This window comes from Gorilla gorilla, chromosome 7 (assembly GCF_029281585.2).
Source record: "Gorilla gorilla gorilla isolate KB3781 chromosome 7, NHGRI_mGorGor1-v2.1_pri, whole genome shotgun sequence".
In the NCBI taxonomy this organism is placed as follows: Eukaryota; Metazoa; Chordata; class Mammalia; order Primates; family Hominidae; genus Gorilla; species Gorilla gorilla.
In genome coordinates, this window is record NC_073231.2 from 38,651,238 (window position 1) to 38,670,521 (window position 19,284).

Below are 19,284 nucleotides of genomic sequence, written 5' to 3' on the forward strand. Positions count from 1 at the left end.
TACTGACTGATTGGGGTGGTAGTTACAGAAGGTTGGGGTGGCTGTGACAACTTCTTAAAATAAGACCACAATGAAGTTTGCCACATTGATTGACTCTTCTTTTCATGAAAGATTTCTGTGTAGCATGCAACGCTTTTGATAGCATTTTTTCCTGAGTAGAACCTCTTTCAAAATTGAAGTCAATCCTCTTAAACCCTGCCACAGCTTTATCAACTAAGATTATGGAATATCTAAATTTTTTGTTACCATTTCAACAATGTTCTTAGCATCTTCACTAGGAGGAGATTCTCTCTTATTTTATTTATTTATTTATTTATTTTTTCTGAGGTGGAGTTTCGCTCTTGTTGCCCAGGTTGGAGTACAGTGGTGTGATCTTGGCACACTGCAACCTCCGCTTCCCAGGTTCAAGTGATTCTCCTGCCTCAGCCTCCTGAGTAGCTGGGATTACAGGCGTGCGCCACCACACCTGGCTAATTTTGAATTTTTAGTAGAGATGGAGTTTCTCCATGTTGGTCAGGCTGGTCTGAAACTCCCGACCTCAGGTGATCTGCCTACCTCAGCCTCACAAAGTGCTGGGATTACAGGCGTGAGCCACCATGTCCGGCCGAGATTCCCTCTTAAGAAACCACTCTTTGCTCATCCATAAGAAGCAACACCTCATCCATTCAGCTTTTGTTAAGAGATTGCAGCAATTCAATCACATCATCAAACTCTACTTCTACTTCTTGTTTTCTTGCCATTTCCACCACATCTACAATTATAAGATCACTAATTGCAGATCACAATAACAGATGTAATAATAATGAAAAAGTCTGAAATATTGAGAGACTCACCAGACTGTGACACAGATACACAAAGTAAATGCATGCTATTAGAAAAATGGCTCTGGTAGGTCAGGCATGGTGGCTCACACCTGTAATCCCAGCACTTTGGGAGGCCGAGGCGGGTGGATCACTTGAGGTCAGGAGTTCGAGACCAGCCTGGCCAACATAGTGAAACCCTGTCTCTACTAAAAATACAAAAATTAGCTTGGTGTGGTCGTGGGCTCCTGTAATCCCAGCTACTGGGGAGGATGAGGCAGGAGAATCACTTGAGCCTGGGAGGTAGAGGTTGCAGTGAGCCGAGATCATGCCACTGCACTCCAGCCTGGTGACAAAGCAAAAAAGACTGCATTTGATTTAATCTGATGCAACACAAAATGGAGCGCCATAACATGTGCTATGTTTGCACTTACATACAAAGTAGTGTAGCGGATGCTAATTTAGTAGATAATCAGTATGGCTATGTTCCAATAACTCTTTTATCAGAAAGTATAACACTTAAATATATGCCCAGATACCAATAACTTTTAGTGACAACTAATACTGTAATGTTTAGCACAATTACTTGCACATACGAGAAGATCAGCACATGGTCACGCAGTTGACTAAAACTGTGCCAGAAAAATAATGAGGTTGAGAAGTGGGGAAGTAAGGCTGACAGGAATTGAGTTAAACCTAAGGAGAATGGAGAAGTCCTATCAATGATTAGATAGAAAAGAGACAAGGCAGTCTGGATGGAAGGACTTATATTATTAATATTAGCAGGCTTACTGGTGGTAAGTTAGGTGTGGTCCCAGACAGTGGAGCAAACTAGTCTGGTGGAGACAGGAGCTAGCATCCTTAGTACTGGGGACTGGTGGCTGCAGCAGGAACTGTCTCCTAAAGAGAACAAGATGTGGGAGAAAGGGAAAAAACTCAGTTTCTAGCTCTCTATTTCTAAATTACTCAGAAAGCAGACAACTTTCTCAGGCTTTCGATTAGGGTTTTCAGTTGAGGATGCTTAGAAAAATTTTAAAGATTCACTCTCCCCACTCCACTCTAGCATCTTTCCACCTGCTTGCAGACAAATTTCAAGTAGCAAATCCACAAAGAGAATAAGTGTTTTAAATTTACATAAGTAATGGAAATAACAATATAATAAAAATGAGTTCTAGTTTAAAAAATCAGGCAGCAAATGCTAGGGAACTTCAAAAAGTTCATGGAAAAACTGAAAGATAAAAATAGGCCAGGGCTGGGCACAGTGGCTCAAGGCTGTAATCCCAGCACTTTGGGAGACTGAGGTGGGTGGATCACTTGAGGTCAGGAGTTCAAGACCAGCCTGGCCAACATGGTGAAACCCATCTCTACTAAAAATACAAAAAACTAGCCAGGCATGGTGGTGCATGCCTGTAATCCCAGCTACCTGGGAGGCTGAGACAGGAGAATCACATGAACCCAGGAGGGGGAGGTTGCAGTGAGCCAAGATTATACCATTGCACCCCAGCCTGGGTGACAGAGCAAGACTTCATCTCAAAAAAGAAAAAAAAAAGGCCAGGTGTGGTGGCTCACACCTGTAATCCTGATACTTTGGGAGGCTGAGGCAGCAGGATCACTGGAGCCCAGGAGGTCGAGGCTGCAGTGAGCCACGATCTTGCCACTATACTCCAGCCTGGGCAACAAAGCGAGACCCTGTCTCAAAAAAGAAAACAGATAAAAATATAAAACATAAACTTTATTTTTCAACATAAGCTCCGTCAAGTTTAAGACACTTTCGTAAGCAATGACTCCAGCCACTTAGTCCATTCCAAAATAAATGATGGTCCTGGATATTTAATCATGTTAATGCAGTCTGTTTATTAACTAAGGAAAAATGGGTGCCCTTTAAAGTTTTTTTTTTTTTAAGATTAGGAAACAGGAAGTCAGAAGAAGCCAAATTAGAACTCCTAAGGTAGATGCCTAATGATTTACCATCAAAATTCAAAATTTTCCTTGTTTGATGAGAGGAATGAGCAGGAGCATTGTCCTAGTGGAGAAGCAATCTCTGGTGAAGCTTACCTGGGCATTTTTCTGCTAAAACTTTGGCTGTCTCTAAACATTCTCATATTTTTTTTTTCTTTTTGTAGAGATAGGTCTTGCTATGTTGCCCAGACTGGTCTTGAACTCCTGGCCTCAATGGATCCTCCTGCCTTGGCCACCAAAAGTGCTGAGACTACAGGCATAAGCCACTATACCCAGCCTCAAAACACCTTTATAATAAGCAGACGTTATTGTTCTTTGGCTCTCCAGAAAGTCAACAAGAAAAATGCTTTGAGCATCCCAAAAAATAGTTGCCATGACCTTTGCTTTTGACTAGTCCACTTTTATTTTGACTGGACCACTTCCACCCTTGGTAGCTATTGCTCTGTTTGTGCTTTGTCTTCAGGATTATTCTGGTAAAGCCATGTTTCATCTCCTGTTACAATTCTTGGAAGAAATCCTTCAGGATCTTGATCCCACTTGTTTAAAATTTTTATTGAAAGACAACTGAAATTTTAAGTAGAAAACCCACCGAGAGAACAAAAGTACTCTTGTCTGTAGCTGATCTGGGTGCAATAGTTTCGGTACCCATCAAGTGGAAAGTTTGCTCAAGTTTAATTTTTCTGTCAGCATTGTGTAAGCTGAACCAACTGAGACATCTATGATGTTGGATATTGTATTAGTCCATTCTCGCACTGCTATAAAGAACTACATGAGGTCGGGCGTGGTGGCTCACACCTGTAATCCCAGCACTTTGGGAGGCCAAGGCAGGTGGATCACCTGAGATCAGGAGTTTGAGACAAACCTGGCCAACATGGTGAAACCCCATATCTACTAAAAATACAAAAATTTGCTGGGCGTGATGGCAAACACCTGTAATCCCAGCTACTCACAAGGCTGAGGCAGGAGAATCACTTGAACCTGGGAGGCGGAGCTTGCAGTAAACCGAGAGAGCACCACTGCATTCTAGTCTGGGTGACAAGAGCGAAACTCTGTCCTCCCAAAAAAGAATTACCTGAGGGTGGGTATTGTATAAAGAAAAGAAGCTTGACTCAGTTCCACAGGCTCTACAGGAAGCATGGCTGGGAGGCTCAGGAAACTTAAAATCATGGGAGAAGGGGAAGAAAGTACATCTTCACATGGCCAGCAGGAGACAGCAAGCGAAGAGGGAGGTGCTACACACTTTCAAACAACCAGATCTTGTGAGAACTCTATCATGGGACAGCACTAGGGCAATGGTGCTAAACCATCAGAAGCCATGCACATGATCCAATCATCTCCCTCCATGTCCCTCCTCCAACACTTCCTGTCATTACACTTCTGCATGAGATTTGGGTGGGGACACAGAGCCAAACCATATTAGATATTGTCTGTGCTATAATCTCTGGTTCTCTTCAATGAGGGCACAAACGATTAATTTTTTCTTCACAAATTGCTGAGAATGGTCTGCTGCTACGGGCTTCATCTTCAACATTGTCTCATCTCTTGAAATGAATTATCCATTTGTAAACTGCAGATCTCCTTGGGGTATTGTCCCCATAACCTTTATGTGAAGCATCAATGATTTCACCATTCTTCCACCCAAACCTCACCATAAATTTGATGTGTGTTCTTGCTTCAATTTTAGCAGAATTTATGTTTCTCTGATAAAAGAGCTCTTTTCTAAATGTCTTATCATAGTGTCCCTCACTAGATCCTGTTCAGACATGTTACAAAAAGTTAGTTTATTTTGGTGCAAAAAAAAATGAAATTCATACACACTTTTTTATAATACATATTTTTCATGAAAATTTAGAAGAACACTTATATAGATGAATGATAGATTATCAAAGTTTTCCTAGATTTGTCAGGCTTTATTCTTCACAGTTTTCAAATGAAAGGGCCTGGAGAAACCGAAGAACTAAAAGGGTTGCAGAAAGAGTCCTGAGGGGAAAGAAAAATTGATATACTCACATCTTCGACCTAGGCAACAAAAGTTATGAGTCAAGATATTTGGTCACATAACTAAAGATAACTTAGGTTTTATGATATTTTTGTTTTTTGTTTTGTTTTTGTCGTTTAAAATAGGGAAATTTTAAGTGAAATATCAATGAACAGTCCCATTCCCTATCCTCACCATTGGTACAGTGGATCTTGTTTTTCTTAATGTGGTACATATTAATAAAATTTATGAGACCTAAGGTCTATTGCATTTGAAAGATTAGCCAACATAAATGGTATACTTTTATAAAACTCGTTAAAATGACAAAAATGGTTTCATATTTTTGAGGAACAAATGATCTAAAATACTTAATACAAATTGGCATTACCTTGAACACATTGCATCATGATTACATGAAAGAGCTGCTGAAATGGTCATGTGTTCAGAGACTACTACATCTGTAGGCTTAATAGTAAACGTTTGGTTGGTTGGTTGGTCGGCTGGTTGGTTTGCTGCTTAGCATCAGGACACCCACCCCTTGTGTGGGAAATATACAATTGTGTGAGTCTATGGGTTGAAATCCAAAAAGCCTGATGTTTTTTCTCATTCCTGGCAACCAAGGGATATGACCAAATTGGGTCAATTGAATGCCCTTGCCCCTAACTGTGAACAGAGAGTAGTGTTACAAACAAGGAATAAAAGATTAGAATCAATGCCAGTGTCTTTCCATTGCCCCATCGTGTCAGGGTCCAAGTGTTGAGTAGCTGTGGTCCCTTAACCAGCCTGTACCTTTGGCCATGGCACCAGCTACCTACTTTCCCTATGTCCCCAAGTTATCTGGTAACCATTCAGGAAATTTTTTTCCTACTTAGGTATACAAAAAACAGTGTCAGTTTTTGCTTGACAGATTAAATCATCCTTCAGAGATGCAGGAAAACTATTAGCAGCCAAGGGATGCTGCCAAGGCCAGTGTCTGGGCTCTGCAGTTTTCTAACTTGTGATATTGGGTCACCCCACTAAGCTCCAGGAGAGCAGCGACTGCATCTGGCTTAATCATTATGGGATGGCCAGCTCCCAACTCCATGCCCTAGGCAAAGAGACATTCAGTGAATATTGATTTGACTTTGACTTGATTGAACAAAATAGTAACACTGAACTCTAGGTTTCCTCAGTATCTGTTACAGATTTCTTGATCCTGACTGCTTTTAATTTTTTTTTTTTTTTAGCAAGAAATAACTAACGAATGATGACACTAAGCTTTAAATTCAAGTAAATATGAGGCTGGTTTTTTTTTTTTTCCGCATAAGCAGAAATGAGGAAATCAAGAGGAAGAGATTAGATTTCTGTTGTGATAAATCGAATCTGCTAAATGCCATGACTTTTTAATTGTCTTAATCACAAGTTAAACCGGTTGTGTTGCTGCTTAGATGGCTATATATTTGTTTAAAAGTACAGCAGTCCCTCCTTCTGGACTTTGATCCTACAAAAACAACTGTCATCTAACTCACCCTCAGACTGTCACTGGAACACCTGCATGAAGAATGTTCTTTCATTTTTTAAGAACGATTTTGCATATATGATTTATTTCAGCTTTCAAAATGATTAGAAAACTTTTTATTGTTCTACTTTTGTTGCTTGTGACTATAGAAGAAGCAAGGATGTCATCGCTCAGTTTTCTGAATATAGAGAAGACTGAAATACTATTTTTCACAAAGACTGAAGAAACCATCCTTGTAAGTTCAAGCTACGAAAATAAACGGCCTAATTCCAGCCACCTCTTTGTGAAAATAGAAGATCCTAAAATACTACAAATGGTGAATGTGGCCAAGAAGATCTCATCAGATGCTACAAACTTTACCATAAATCTGGTGACTGATGAAGAAGGAGAAACAAATGTGACTATTCAACTCTGGGATTCTGAAGGTAGGCAAGAAAGACTCATTGAAGAAATCAAGAATGTGAAAGTCAAAGTGCTCAAACAAAAAGACAGTCTTCTCCAGGCACCAATGCATATTGATAGAAATATCCTAATGCTTATTTTACCACTAATACTATTGAATAAGTGTGCATTTGGTTGCAAGATTGAATTACAGCTGTTTCAAACAGTATGGAAGAGACCTTTGCCAGTAATTCTTGGGGCAGTTACACAGTTTTTTCTGATGCCATTTTGCGGATTTCTTTTGTCTCAGATTGTGGCATTGCCTGAGGCGCAAGCTTTTGGAGTTGTAATGACCTGCACGTGCCCAGGAGGGGGTGGGGGCTATCTCTTTGCTCTGCTTCTAGATGGAGATTTCACATTGGCCATTTTGATGACTTGCACATCAACATTATTGGCTCTGATCATGATGCCTGTCAATTCTTATATATACAGTAAGATATTAGGGTTGTCAGGTACATTCCATATTCCTGTTTCTAAAATTGTGTCAACACTCCTTTTCATACTTGTGCCAGTATCAATTGGAATAGTCATCAAGCGTAGAATACCTGAAAAAGCAAGCTTATTAGAGAGAATAATTAGACCTCTGAGTTTTATTTTAATGTTCGTAGGAATTTATTTGACTTTCACAGTGGGATTAGTGTTCTTAAAAACAGATAACCTAGAGGTGATTCTGTTGGGTCTCTTAGTTCCTGCTTTGGGTTTGCTGTTTGGGTACTCCTTTGCTAAAGTTTGTATGCTGCCTCTTCCTGTTTGTAAAACTGTTGCTATTGAAAGTGGGATGTTAAATAGTTTCTTAGCTCTTGCCGTTATTCAGCTGTCTTTTCCACAGTCCAAGGCCAATTTAGCTTCTGTGGCTCCTTTTACAGTAGCCATGTGTTCTGGATGTGAAATGTTACTGATCATTCTAGTTTACAAGGCTAAGAAAAAATGTATCTTTTTCTTACAAGATAAAAGGAAAAGAAATTTCCTAATCTAACAATTAAAGCATTACTGAATTCCTACTCTGGGTAGGGCACTGCGGGAGAGTAAAAGAATAACTATAATGATACCTGCTCTTAAGCCACTTATAATGTAATTAAAAATCTGACATTGGGTAGAGAATACATATATATATACACACATACACACACACACACACACATTCGTATATGCTAAGTACTCAATGAGTGGTGGAGATGATAGTACAGAAGTTCAGAGGAAGGAGACAACTTTGCAACTGTGTTGGTTTGAGAATGTTTTATAGGCTATGATGTCAATATGATACCTTCAGTGGTCTCCTAAATGAGACAGAGCAATAGAAAACTTATTTAGTGATTATGACATATCCTAAGTACTAAAAGAAGGAACACCCATATAGCAGACATTTGATAAATTCTCACTCAGTGAATGAATTTGTAAATTTCATTAGCACATCAAAATAAGTATGTTTTAAAGTAAATGTGGCATCTCTGCCCTCAGAGCTAAGCTTTCTCCTGTCTTCCGTGTTAACCCACCAAAGGCATTACTGTTTACCCCACAACACAGGGTCAGCTCTTCGACCTCATCTCTCTTCTGTCTTCTTTCTTTCTTTCTTTCTTTATAGTGAATGTATTTCCTACAGAAACAGCCTATAATTCAATTGCCAGTGCTCTTCTCAATTCTCAGTGCTATCACTTTTTTCTGCACTATATTGCTTCTTCCCTAAACCTTTCTAAATTGGCTTCTGGCCTGTCTCTCCACCCTCTACTCACTGTCAGATTAATTTTCCTAAAATCTAACATTGACCATATAATTTCCCAGCAATGAAGACTTTTTGCTTTTTAAATGAATTTGTATTTCTTAATGAGTAGAGTATTTATTATACTCTACTGCCTGACCTTAACCTAGCTTCCCAGTTTTATTTATTTATTTATTTATTTATTTTTTTGAGAAGGAGTCTCACTTTGTCACACAGTCTGGAGTGCAGTGGTGCGATCTCGGCTCACTGCAACCTCCGCCTCCCAGGTTCAAGTGATTCTCCTGCCTCAGCCTCACCAGTAGCTGGGATTACAGGCGCCTGCCACCACGCCCAGCTAATTTTTGTATTTTTAGTAGAAAAGGGGTTTCACCATCTTGGCCAGGTTGGTCTTGAACTCCTGACCTTGTGATCCATGTGCCTCAGCCTCCCAGAGTGCTAGGATTACAGGCTTGAGCCACCACGCCCAGCCAGTTTCCCAGTTTCATTATATCTCCTCTCTCACATCATTACACATAGTCTTTTACCCAAACAGAATGACTTAGTATGTTATGAGTATTGTTCATTCCAGCTAACCTAGCTTGTTTTATGACTATTTGTGTCCTGTTTAAATTTTCCTATTTTGCTGTAAGTCTTTGAGCATAATACCTATGTTTATTCATTTTGATATTCCCTATCACATCTAACAGAGTATCTTCTGTGTGCTTATTCAAATAATGTGTTGAAGCACAGACTAGTGCCCAAATAAATAGTGTGCTTTTCAAAAACCTCCTTTTAATCTTCAGTGAAAATTTTTATTATCTAGGGCAAGTCTACAATCTTGTGCAAGAAAGTGTGGGATCGAGAATAGGAAATATCACTCTAAATAATCCTGCTTTCCCTATTTCCTAGCCTTACGGCAAATTATTTAATCTTCTTATAGTCCAGTTTTCTCATTTAACAAATGAAGCTAATGGTGTCAACTCCATAGATTGTCCTAGGAATTAAGTGAGAGTATACATGTAATGTGCTTGGAAGAGTGCCTGGGACATAGTAAGTGCTATTGTTTTATCAGTTTTAACTTTCAACCCTGGTAGATCTGCTGCTAGTTTGAAATAGCAATCGTATAACTATGTATGGAGCCTAAAACTTTCAACATTTTCTATCAGTACTATTCACCATCTTGATCATAGAATTAGAGAATTTTTGTTTACTTTGCCAGTTGATAAGATAACCAAGGTTGTTTTTTCTTTAAATGCCACCAAATCCAGTATATGACTACCAAAATTTGTATACAATCTGATATAAACCAAATAGACATGATAGATATTTATTTGGTTTATAAAGTGATAATTGCGTATGTAGAATATTTTACTCCTTTAAACTGAAATATCCACTATAGGTTTAAAATAGAATTACATTTGTACAAATTTAACTTACATAATGTTTTGGGTTTTTGTTTGTTTGTTTGTTTTGTTTTGTTTTTCTGAGACAGAGTTTTGCTCTTGTTGCCCAGGCTGGAGTGCAATGGTGCGATCTCGGCTCACCACAACCTCCACCTCCCAGGTTCAAGCGATTCCTGCCTCAGTCTCCCGAGTAGCTGGGACAATAGGCACGCGCCACCACACCCAGCTAATTTTGTATTTTTAGTAGAGATGGGGTTTCTCCATGTTGGTCAGGCTGGTCTCAAACTTCCAACCTCAGGTGATCCGCCCACCTCGGCCTCCCAAAGTGCTGGGATTACAGGCCTGAGCCACCGTGCCTGGCTGACTTGTTTTTTTTTTTTTTTTTTTCATTTTTTTTTTGGGTGGGGGGACGGAGGCTCATTCTGTTACCCAGGCTGGAGTACAGTGGCGTGATCTCCACTCACTGCAACCTCTGCCTTCCAGGTTCAAGCAATTCTGCCTCAGCCTCCTGAGTAGCTGGGATTACAGGCAACTGCCACAACGCCCGGCTAATTTTTGTATTTTTGGTAGAGATTTTTGTGTTTTTGTATCTGGTTTCACCATGTTGGCCAGGTTGGTCTTGAACTCCTGACCTCTTGGGCTGCACTTCTAGCTCCATCATCTTACCAGCTGGGGAACATTTTGGTCAAGTTACTTGATTTCTCTATGCCCAAATTCATGCTGAAAATGGCGATAATGGTAGTACCTACCTCGTGGTATTATTGTGAGGATTAAGTGAATTAATATGAGCAAGGTCCTCATAAGAATGCCTGACACATGGTAAGCCCTATTATTATTTTTGTTACATTATGCATATTTAAATGATCTTATAAAGCAGTTGCAAGGGCATGGATGGAATTTGGAGTATATTTTATTTCTTTAATAGATGTATCAAGGAGGACAGATTTTACATAGTAAAACTTGTCCAAAAATATGGATAGGGATGGGGTGACCCAAGTTATTCCTTTTTAAAAAAATAAGAATGAGAGGCATAAAGCAGACTGACTAATCAGTTGAGTTCATACCAACTATTTTCCACAGCCACGATTCTATAAGATAGAATAACAATCCAGAGATAGAATGGTTATGCCAATTTTTAAAAAAGTTTCTTTCCAGCTCTTAAGAGATGATTCTATGATACACTCTTCCAAGAATAACAATTTTATGATATATATTTTTATATCTTGGAAAGCTGTTGGCCTTATAAGGGTATGTCAAAGTCTTAACCAATATATGCAACTCCAATCTGTTATATCAAACATGAGATCTTATTAGATATCCTTGGACACTCCACCCCTGAACAGCTGCCATGCTGTATTTATATTTGATCATTTAAATCAAAGTCCACTTAAATAATTATTATAACCAAGAACGTCTTCGCATGTGGAACCTGAATTATTTTTTAGTGAAGAGAGTGGTTATTTAAAAAGAAGTCATCTCCAAAGACTAAGTGTAGTTGGCAAGATGCCCACAATTTCTGGGGAAGGAATTCCTATGGCCCCTCTTTATTGTACAAATACAGAACAAGGAGGCATCTATTGCCCACTGGGAAGGATGATCAGACCACTTTGTGGCTTCACAGGGCCACCCTTCCCTAGAACTCTCTTGTGTACACTCAGCTGTCTGGGGAGGTGTCAGGGGCATTGGATCTCACCTCTCTTTCATTCTGAGGTTCAGCGTAATTACAACCTCTCTCATAGATGGGAGTCAGCTGACAGGAAAGGATACCAAAGGCCTCCAAGAGGGAACTCCCCTTAGGGAAGGTTGGAAGAGTGAGGAGCTGGACATCATGCTAGGAAGCAGAGTTTGTGCTGCTGTCCCCTGCCCCCGACAACACCTGGGCACAGCAGATATTCTTCGGTTTGGGAACAATGGCTGCATATGGGACTGTAGTTTTAAAAATTGCCCCTTTGGGAACTCAAGGGCCATGCATCCTGTACTGAGGTCTCTGCAGCCATGTGAACTACCTTCACAGCATCAGAGAAAAGATCCTTTGGATTTGTGAGACCAGTTTCCAGCCCCACTATAATCGAGCCTGAACGCTAAGACTTCCCTGTGCACCGGCAGAATTTCACTTCACTTTCGGTAAGGCATTTGGAAGCAGAACGGCCTCTTTGGACTGAAAAATACTGAGTTACCTGAGAACCAATGTGAAGTAGCTGTTGAGGTGAGGCCTCTTGGAAAAACTGGACTTCCTGCTCACCTGACATAGGAAGCTTGAAAGGTTTTCATTTGAAGGGATATTTGATATTTAGTTTATTTTACTTCAAATTGTTTATGCTGATTTTAGCAGTTTTTTCAAGTCACTGAAACCACATTCATTTACATAAACTTAGATGACCGATGACTTTTCTGTTAAAACTTTGGAAATATTAGTTGGTTACGAATGAGCACTTGTCAGCATGTGGTTGGCAATATTTTCATTTTAAGAAGATTGGCAATGAAGAACCGAAAAACTAGCCTCAGAAGCCTTTTTTTTTTTTCTAAGAAAATAAAGTATCATTTGATAGACATCCAAAACCGGATACCTAAGGCATCACTCTTTTTGGATTAAAGATGTTCATTGGTCCTTGTGAGGTGTGAGAATTGAGTCCAGTCCAAATTACTCATCTCTAAGACATTTCATTTGAAACATATTGGTGACATTTTGTCTTTTGATTAAACAAACAGAAACAGTAACTTCCTAAGCAAAGAGCCAAATAACTAACTTACTTTCCTGGTCCAGTTGTAGCTAGCACATCTTATATCTGTGCAATGCTTTTTGCACAATGATGATGTATGTACCACGATGTCGCTCTTTCTTTCTTTCTTTTTTGGGATGGAGTTTCACTTTTGTTATCCAGGCTGGAGTGCAATGGCGCCATCTCGGCTTACTTCAACCTCCACTCCGGGGTTCAAACGATTCTCCTGCCTCAGCCTCCCACGTAGCTGGGATTACAGGTGCCCACCACCATGCCTGGCTAATTTTTGTATTTTTAGTAGAGACAGAGTTTCACCATGTTGACCAGGCTGGTCTTGAACTTCTGACCTCAGGTGATCTGCCTGCCTTGGCCTCCCAAAGTGATGGGATTACAGGCATGAGCCACTGCACCTGGCCAACTCTTTCAAGAAGAAGAACCATTTTAAGACCATAACTAGTCCTTGTACCTCATATAATGTGATCTCATTGTGCCATATATTCTCAGTGTGTAAACTTTTGTAGGGCCAAAGAAAAAACTTCCCTTTTGTCCTCTGAAGGTTTGGTGAAAATCAACTGACAAAAGGCAGATAAATAGAAGAAAAGGATTTTATTTGATCATAGTTTTATGTGACTTGGGAGCCTTCAGAATGAAGACCCAAAGGTATAAGGGGACAGTCCATTTTATGCTTAGTTTCAACAGCATATGGACAGCTGTGTAGAATATGGTTGGACATAGAGGGTATAACCTAATGCTATTAGACTGGGGAAATCCAGTAAGACCTGTCTGCTTAGATTCTTCTTGGCCTCTCTCCATAGGACCCTCTTTGGAATGGGGGTCTTATGACCTAAACTCAGACAGGGTGAGTCATATAATTTCTTCGTGGTCAGATTTTACATAGAAACACAGGGAGAATGCTGGAGTAATATATATATATATAATTTTATTTTATTTATTTATTTTTTTGAGACGGAGGCTCCCTCTGTCGCCCAGGCTGGAGTGCAGTGGCACGAGCTCCACTCACTGGAAGCTCCACCTCCCAGGTTCATGCCATTCTCCTGCCTCAGCCTCCCGAGTAGCTGGGACTGCAGGTGCCAGCCACCACACCCGGCTAATTTTTTTGTGTTTTTAATAGAAACGGGGTTTCACCGTGTTAGCCAGGACGGTCTCGATCTCCTGACCTCGTGATCCGCCTGCCTTGGCCTCCCAAAGTGGTAGGATTACAGGCGTGAGCCACCTTGCCTGGCCTAGAGTAGTATTTTTATGTTTTATGGCTGGCTTTATAAAAAAGCGGTCCTGATTTCTGGGACCTGATTTGGGAAAGAGGAATTCTAGCTTCTATGACTAGTCTGGGGAAGAATGTGGGACCAGAGACAGGAGACCAAAAGGAGTCAGAGGAAAATTTTTGCTTCTAAGGCTGCTTCTGAGGCCTTCATTGTGGGGTATCATTTTCTGAACCCCAAAACTGAACTCAGTGTGTTTCACTCTCTGCTCTTGCTGTGTTACCTGAGGACAAATCACTTAACTACTCTGAGCCTCAGTTTCCTCATCTGTCTGACAAAGCTAATCATATCTTTTTCAAGAAACTGTTAAAACTTTAAGGAAAATAATGCATATAAAAACACATTTCGGCCAGGCGTGGTGGCTCACGCCTGTAATCTTTGGGAGGCCGAGGTAGGCGGATCACTTGAGTCCAGGAGTTTGAGACCAGCCTGAGCAACATGGTGAAACCCCGTCTCTACAAGATACAAAAATTAGCCGGGCGTTGTGGCAGGCGTCTGTAATCCCAGCTACTCAGGAGGCTGAGGCATGAGAATCGCTTGAATCCGCGAGGCGGACGTTGCAGTGAGCCGAGATCGCGCCATTGCACTTCAGCCCGGGCGACAAAAGTGAAATTCCGTCTCAAAAAAACAAAACAATAAAACCCCACACAGCATAGTAAGTCCTCAATAAATAGTATGTAAGTAAATTATCAAGAATTGGGCAGTTGGTTCTGGTTATCAGTTTTTTTTTTTTTTAATCTAGTATAGGTTTACCAGCTTTAGGTTAGCACCTAAAAGCTGCACAATCGGAATCATATCTCCAATCTGGGTTTTGTCAAAATAGTACTATAGAATAAATGGGAGAAAGAAGAAAGAAAGCTAAATGGGAAACTGTGAATGAATGCAGGACGAAAGAAAAAGGCAAAATAAAGAGAGAAGTAATTTTTAAAAATTGAGAGATGAAAAGACAAGCAGGAGAAAAGAACCAGAAGCGAGAATGAAGAGGCAGTATCCGATGCTCCAGCGCGGGTCAGGACCCGGCCCGGCCTGGCAGAGGCTCGCAGGGCGCAGCTCGGGGCGGGGCCCAGCAAAGCAACCACGCCCCCTCAGGAATGGAGTTTTTAAGGGCGGAACTTCCTGTTGCGAGTAGCCCCTCTACCTCCGGAAGAGACGAGCGCGGTAACACCGTTCACAGAGCTAGCCGGACGTCCTCCGACTCAAGGTGAGACCGTTATTTTCCTCACCGCACCCTCCGGGTTCAGCGGGCGCTGCGGGTTTCCAGGGAGGCCCCTTCCCTCCTCAGGGGCGGGCGCGAGCGCGGTGCGCGGTGCGCGGTCGGCGCCTAGGGCGGAGGCCGCCTCTGGGTGATCCCTGCCTGCCGCGTTATCCGGAGCTGCCCTGGGCAACCGGGAACAGTTCCGGCATTGGAGTAGCGGTTCGCTCACGCGACCTCACTTAACCTCTGTGGCGGCTTCTGTGGAGTAATTGCCCCTTTTTATGTCCCCAACTCCGAAAAGCTCCTAGAAACTTGGTGCATCCCCAGGCCCAGGTAGTCACTCTAAGTGATGGGGCAGCGCCCAGGTCCTGTGCTGTCCGCAGTCGCGGTGCTGGGACAGGTGGCAAAAAGGAAGGTGGCCTGGCTCCCACGCTGGAAGGCTGTGACCAGGACAGAAACAGCAGGAAACAGTTCAGGTGTTTATGGCTTTGGGAAAATGAAAGTGAGTAAACTACGGACCCTGCCCATCAATAAATGTACTGTGATTTATATATATATATATATAACTTCATGTATTATATATAACTATATATAAAAATATATATAAAATGTACTTATATACTTTATATATAGTACATAAATATACTTATGTATAGTATATATACTTATATATAGTACATAAATATACTTATGTATATATACTTATATATAGTACATAAATATACTTATGTATATATACTTATATATAGTACATAAATATACTTAAGTATATATACTTAGGTATATATACTTAAGTATATATACTTAGGTATATATACTTATATATAGTACATAAATATACTTAGGTATATATACTTATATATAGCACATAAATATACTTAGGTATATATACTTATATATAGTACATAAATATACTTAGGTATATATACTTATATATAGTACATAAATATACTTAGGTGTATATACCTATATATAGTACATAAATATACTTACGTATATATACTTACATATAGTATATAAATATACTTATGTATAGTATATAAATATAATTATGTATAGCATATAAATATGTATAGTATATAAATATACTTATGTATAGTATATATACTATGTATAGTATATATACTATACATAGTATATAAATATACTATGTATAGTATATATACTATACATAGTATATATACTATACATATATAAATATACTATATATACTATACATATATAAATATACTATATATACTATATATAGTATATATATACTATACATAAGTATATAAATATACTATGTATAGTATCTAAATATACTATGTATAGTATATATACCATGCATAGTATCTAAATATACTATGTATAGTATATATACCATACATAGTATCTAGATATACTATGTATAGTATATATACCATGCATAGTATCTAGATATACTATGTAGAGTATATATACCATGCAGAGTATATCTAAATATACTATGTAGAGTATATATACTCTACATAGTATCTAAATATACTATGTAGAGTATATATACTCTACATAGTACCTACGTATACTACGTAGGGTGTACATAGTACCTGCGTATACTACGTAGGGTGTACATAGTACCTGCGTATACTACGTAGGGTGTACATAGTACCTGCGTATACTACGTAGGGTGTACATAGTACCTGCGTATACTACGTAGGGTGTACATAGTACCTGCGTATACTACGTAGGGTGTACATAGTACCTGCGTATACTACGTAGGGTGTACATAGTACCTGCGTATACTACGTAGGGTGTACATAGTACCTGCGTATACTACGTAGGGTGTACATAGTACCTGCGTATACTACGTAGGGTGTACATAGTACCTGCGTATACTACGTAGGGTGTACATAGTACCTGCGTATACTACGTAGGGTGTACATAGTACCTGCGTATACTACGTAGGGTGTACATAGTACCTGCGTATACTACGTAGGGTGTACATAGTACCTGCGTATACTACGTAGGGTGTACATAGTACCTGCGTATACTACGTAGGGTGTACATAGTACCTGCGTATACTACGTAGGGTGTACATAGTACCTGCGTATACTACGTAGGGTGTACATAGTACCTGCGTATACTACGTAGGGTGTACATAGTACCTGCGTATACTACGTAGGGTGTACATAGTACCTGCGTATACTACGTAGGGTGTACATAGTACCTGCGTATACTACGTAGGATGTACATAGTACCTGCGTATACTACGTAGGGTGTACATAGTACCTGCGTATACTACGTAGGGTGTACATAGTACCTGCGTATACTACGTAGGGTGTACATAGTACCTGCGTATACTACGTAGGGTGTACATAGTACCTGCGTATACTACGTAGGGTGTACATAGTACCTGCGTATACTATGTAGGGTGTACATAGTATCTGCGTATACTATGTAGGGTATATATACGATACATAGTATCTAAATATATAGTATATAAAGTGTATTTACTATATTATATATATATGTGTATGTGTGTGTGTGTGTATATATATATATGGTTTGCATCCACCATTCCTGGCTCATAACTCCCATAGCCCTTGACAGGAATCTTGGCCCATCTTTCTGTCTTAGAACTAGCCATGAAGAAATTCTCTGACCTAGCTTGTCTGATTGTAGATCGTAAGACCTCCATTTCACAAGGGGTCTTGCCCCATATACAGGAGAAAGGAATGCTGGACAGAGAGGCCAAGATGAATCCGAACAGACAGTCCTTGCTGGGTTTCCACAGTCAGTCTGTTCCATTTGGATCATACTGATTTTGTGGGATCACATTTCTACACAGTTGTCAATCATGCCTATCCAGTGATATCCAGACTCAGGACCTCAGTTGCTGTCTACTCAAGTAACTTACATGTTTCTACATGGAGGCCATACCTCTCCTGTGAGCTCAGGATCCATGATTCAGCTGCATAACTGACATCTTTTGATTTTACAGAGGCCTCTCATCTTCCGCTAATTAAACTCCTGATCTCTCAAACTCCTACCTATATCCCAAACTTGACTCTTTTTTTGTTGCTCCCTGTTTCAGTAGACTGTGACCATTATCCATACAGTTGCCAGAGTGGGAAATCTGGACATCCAGATTCAGAGGAAATCTGAACTCTTCCTGTCCCTACAGGTACTCTGTAGCCAATCTGTTAGATTCCCTCAAAACAGGTATCTCTGACTCTCTTAACTTCTCTACCAGCAAAACTTCCCTCCCAGGTTTCAGCCAATCATCAGGTATCCTCCCACTACTGCATCCTGAATGTAAATCTGCTGACCCTCTACCAACACCCACTTTCTACCCTTCTGTTCAGTAGCCACAATGAAGTGATTCCTGAAGCCTCTTCAATCAGTGTCTTATCCCTAAGGCCCCCCTGTAGAGGATGATCCCCACTGCCTCACCAGCTTTATCTCTCCTGTTTCCCTTAATCTGAGCTGTCACACTTAGGCTGTTCAGTTAGTCTTCATGTATCAGGCATCCTGCAGTTGATTGAGTTCATGCCTGTTCACTTGTTCTTCTCATCTTGGTTTAATCTTGTCTTCAGGGAAACCTGATCTGATGCCTAAGTCCAGGTGAAATCTCCCCTGTTAGATGCTTCTCATTGCATTTCTCCTCCTTAACTTTTATTATTCCAGTTGTTATTTTGCATGTAGTCTTTAGTTTTTGGTTGATATTGAGTCCCCTCCTAGAAAGTGTGAACAGGACCTGATTTTCCTCCCCATGGTGCAGTGTATAGCATACAATAGGTATTCAGTAAACATCTATTGAAGGGTGAAGGACATAGTGACTTCTGGGTGCAGAATCCCTAGAAGTAGCTTTTGAAATGGGTCCTGAAGAATTTGTAGAGTTACATTAGTGCTGTTAGAAGGCGGGGGTGTGAGTGGCTTGAGCTGTTTCTGGCAGGAAAGCAGGTACAGCTTGAGAACATCTAGTTCTGTTAAGACTAGTGGAGCAGAATGGGAGTAAGAGTGAAAAAAAAAGTTTGGAAACAATTCTTGAAGAGCTTGAAGGAGTTGCTTATATGACTCACAGAGTGGCTTCCTTTAAAACAAAATTTTAAAAAATGCTTTTATCAGGAAGAAAAAGCATCAGGAAGAAATTTAGCGTGTGGGTCTTTTGCCCTCCTTTCCACTCCTGTCCTCTTTCCTATAATGTGGGCCCCAAGATAGGAGTTTCTGAATAGTCTTCAAGATATAACTCTGTGTCTATTATTTTCTATTGGAAAGGAGACAAAATTAGGGTTGTTTTATAAATGGTGCCACAGTTTTTAGTCTGACAGCTTAAAAAGCTTTACTGTGCTA

General features: G+C 40.2%; 2 protein-coding genes across 7 annotated transcripts in view; both read left to right on the forward strand.

The window, feature by feature from the left end:
- Positions 1-35: 35 nt before the first annotated feature.
- Positions 36-9,645, forward strand: LOC101152793 (sodium/bile acid cotransporter 5). The gene has a single exon (XM_055349426.2). It carries the CDS (start codon positions 6,336-6,338, stop codon positions 7,650-7,652), a length of 1,317 nt encoding a protein of 438 aa, XP_055205401.2. The 5' UTR covers positions 36-6,335; the 3' UTR covers positions 7,653-9,645.
- A 4,700-nt stretch (positions 9,646-14,345) lies between these two features.
- IMPA1 (inositol monophosphatase 1) overlaps positions 14,346-19,284 on the forward strand; it is a 29,405-nt gene continuing 24,466 nt past the window's right edge. Inside the window, exons 1-2 of one of the 6 annotated variants that reach the window (XM_063709195.1) lie at positions 14,885-14,976; positions 18,029-18,115. Coding sequence is in view for 1 of the 6 variants with exons in the window: in XM_031013782.3 (XP_030869642.3) it covers positions 15,320-15,472 (153 nt within the window). In the remaining 5 variants the exon portion in view is untranslated. Of the gene's footprint in view, positions 14,977-15,104; positions 15,473-18,025; positions 18,116-19,284 lie in introns of those variants that run through there. The other 5 variants (XM_063709196.1, XM_019032791.4, XM_019032790.4 and 2 more) reach the window with 5 other exon arrangements.

Coding starts and splice junctions, on each gene's coding strand:
- LOC101152793 (XM_055349426.2), top strand. CDS start 6,336: ATGATTAGAAAACTTTTTATTGTTCTACTTTTGTTGCTTGTGACTATA.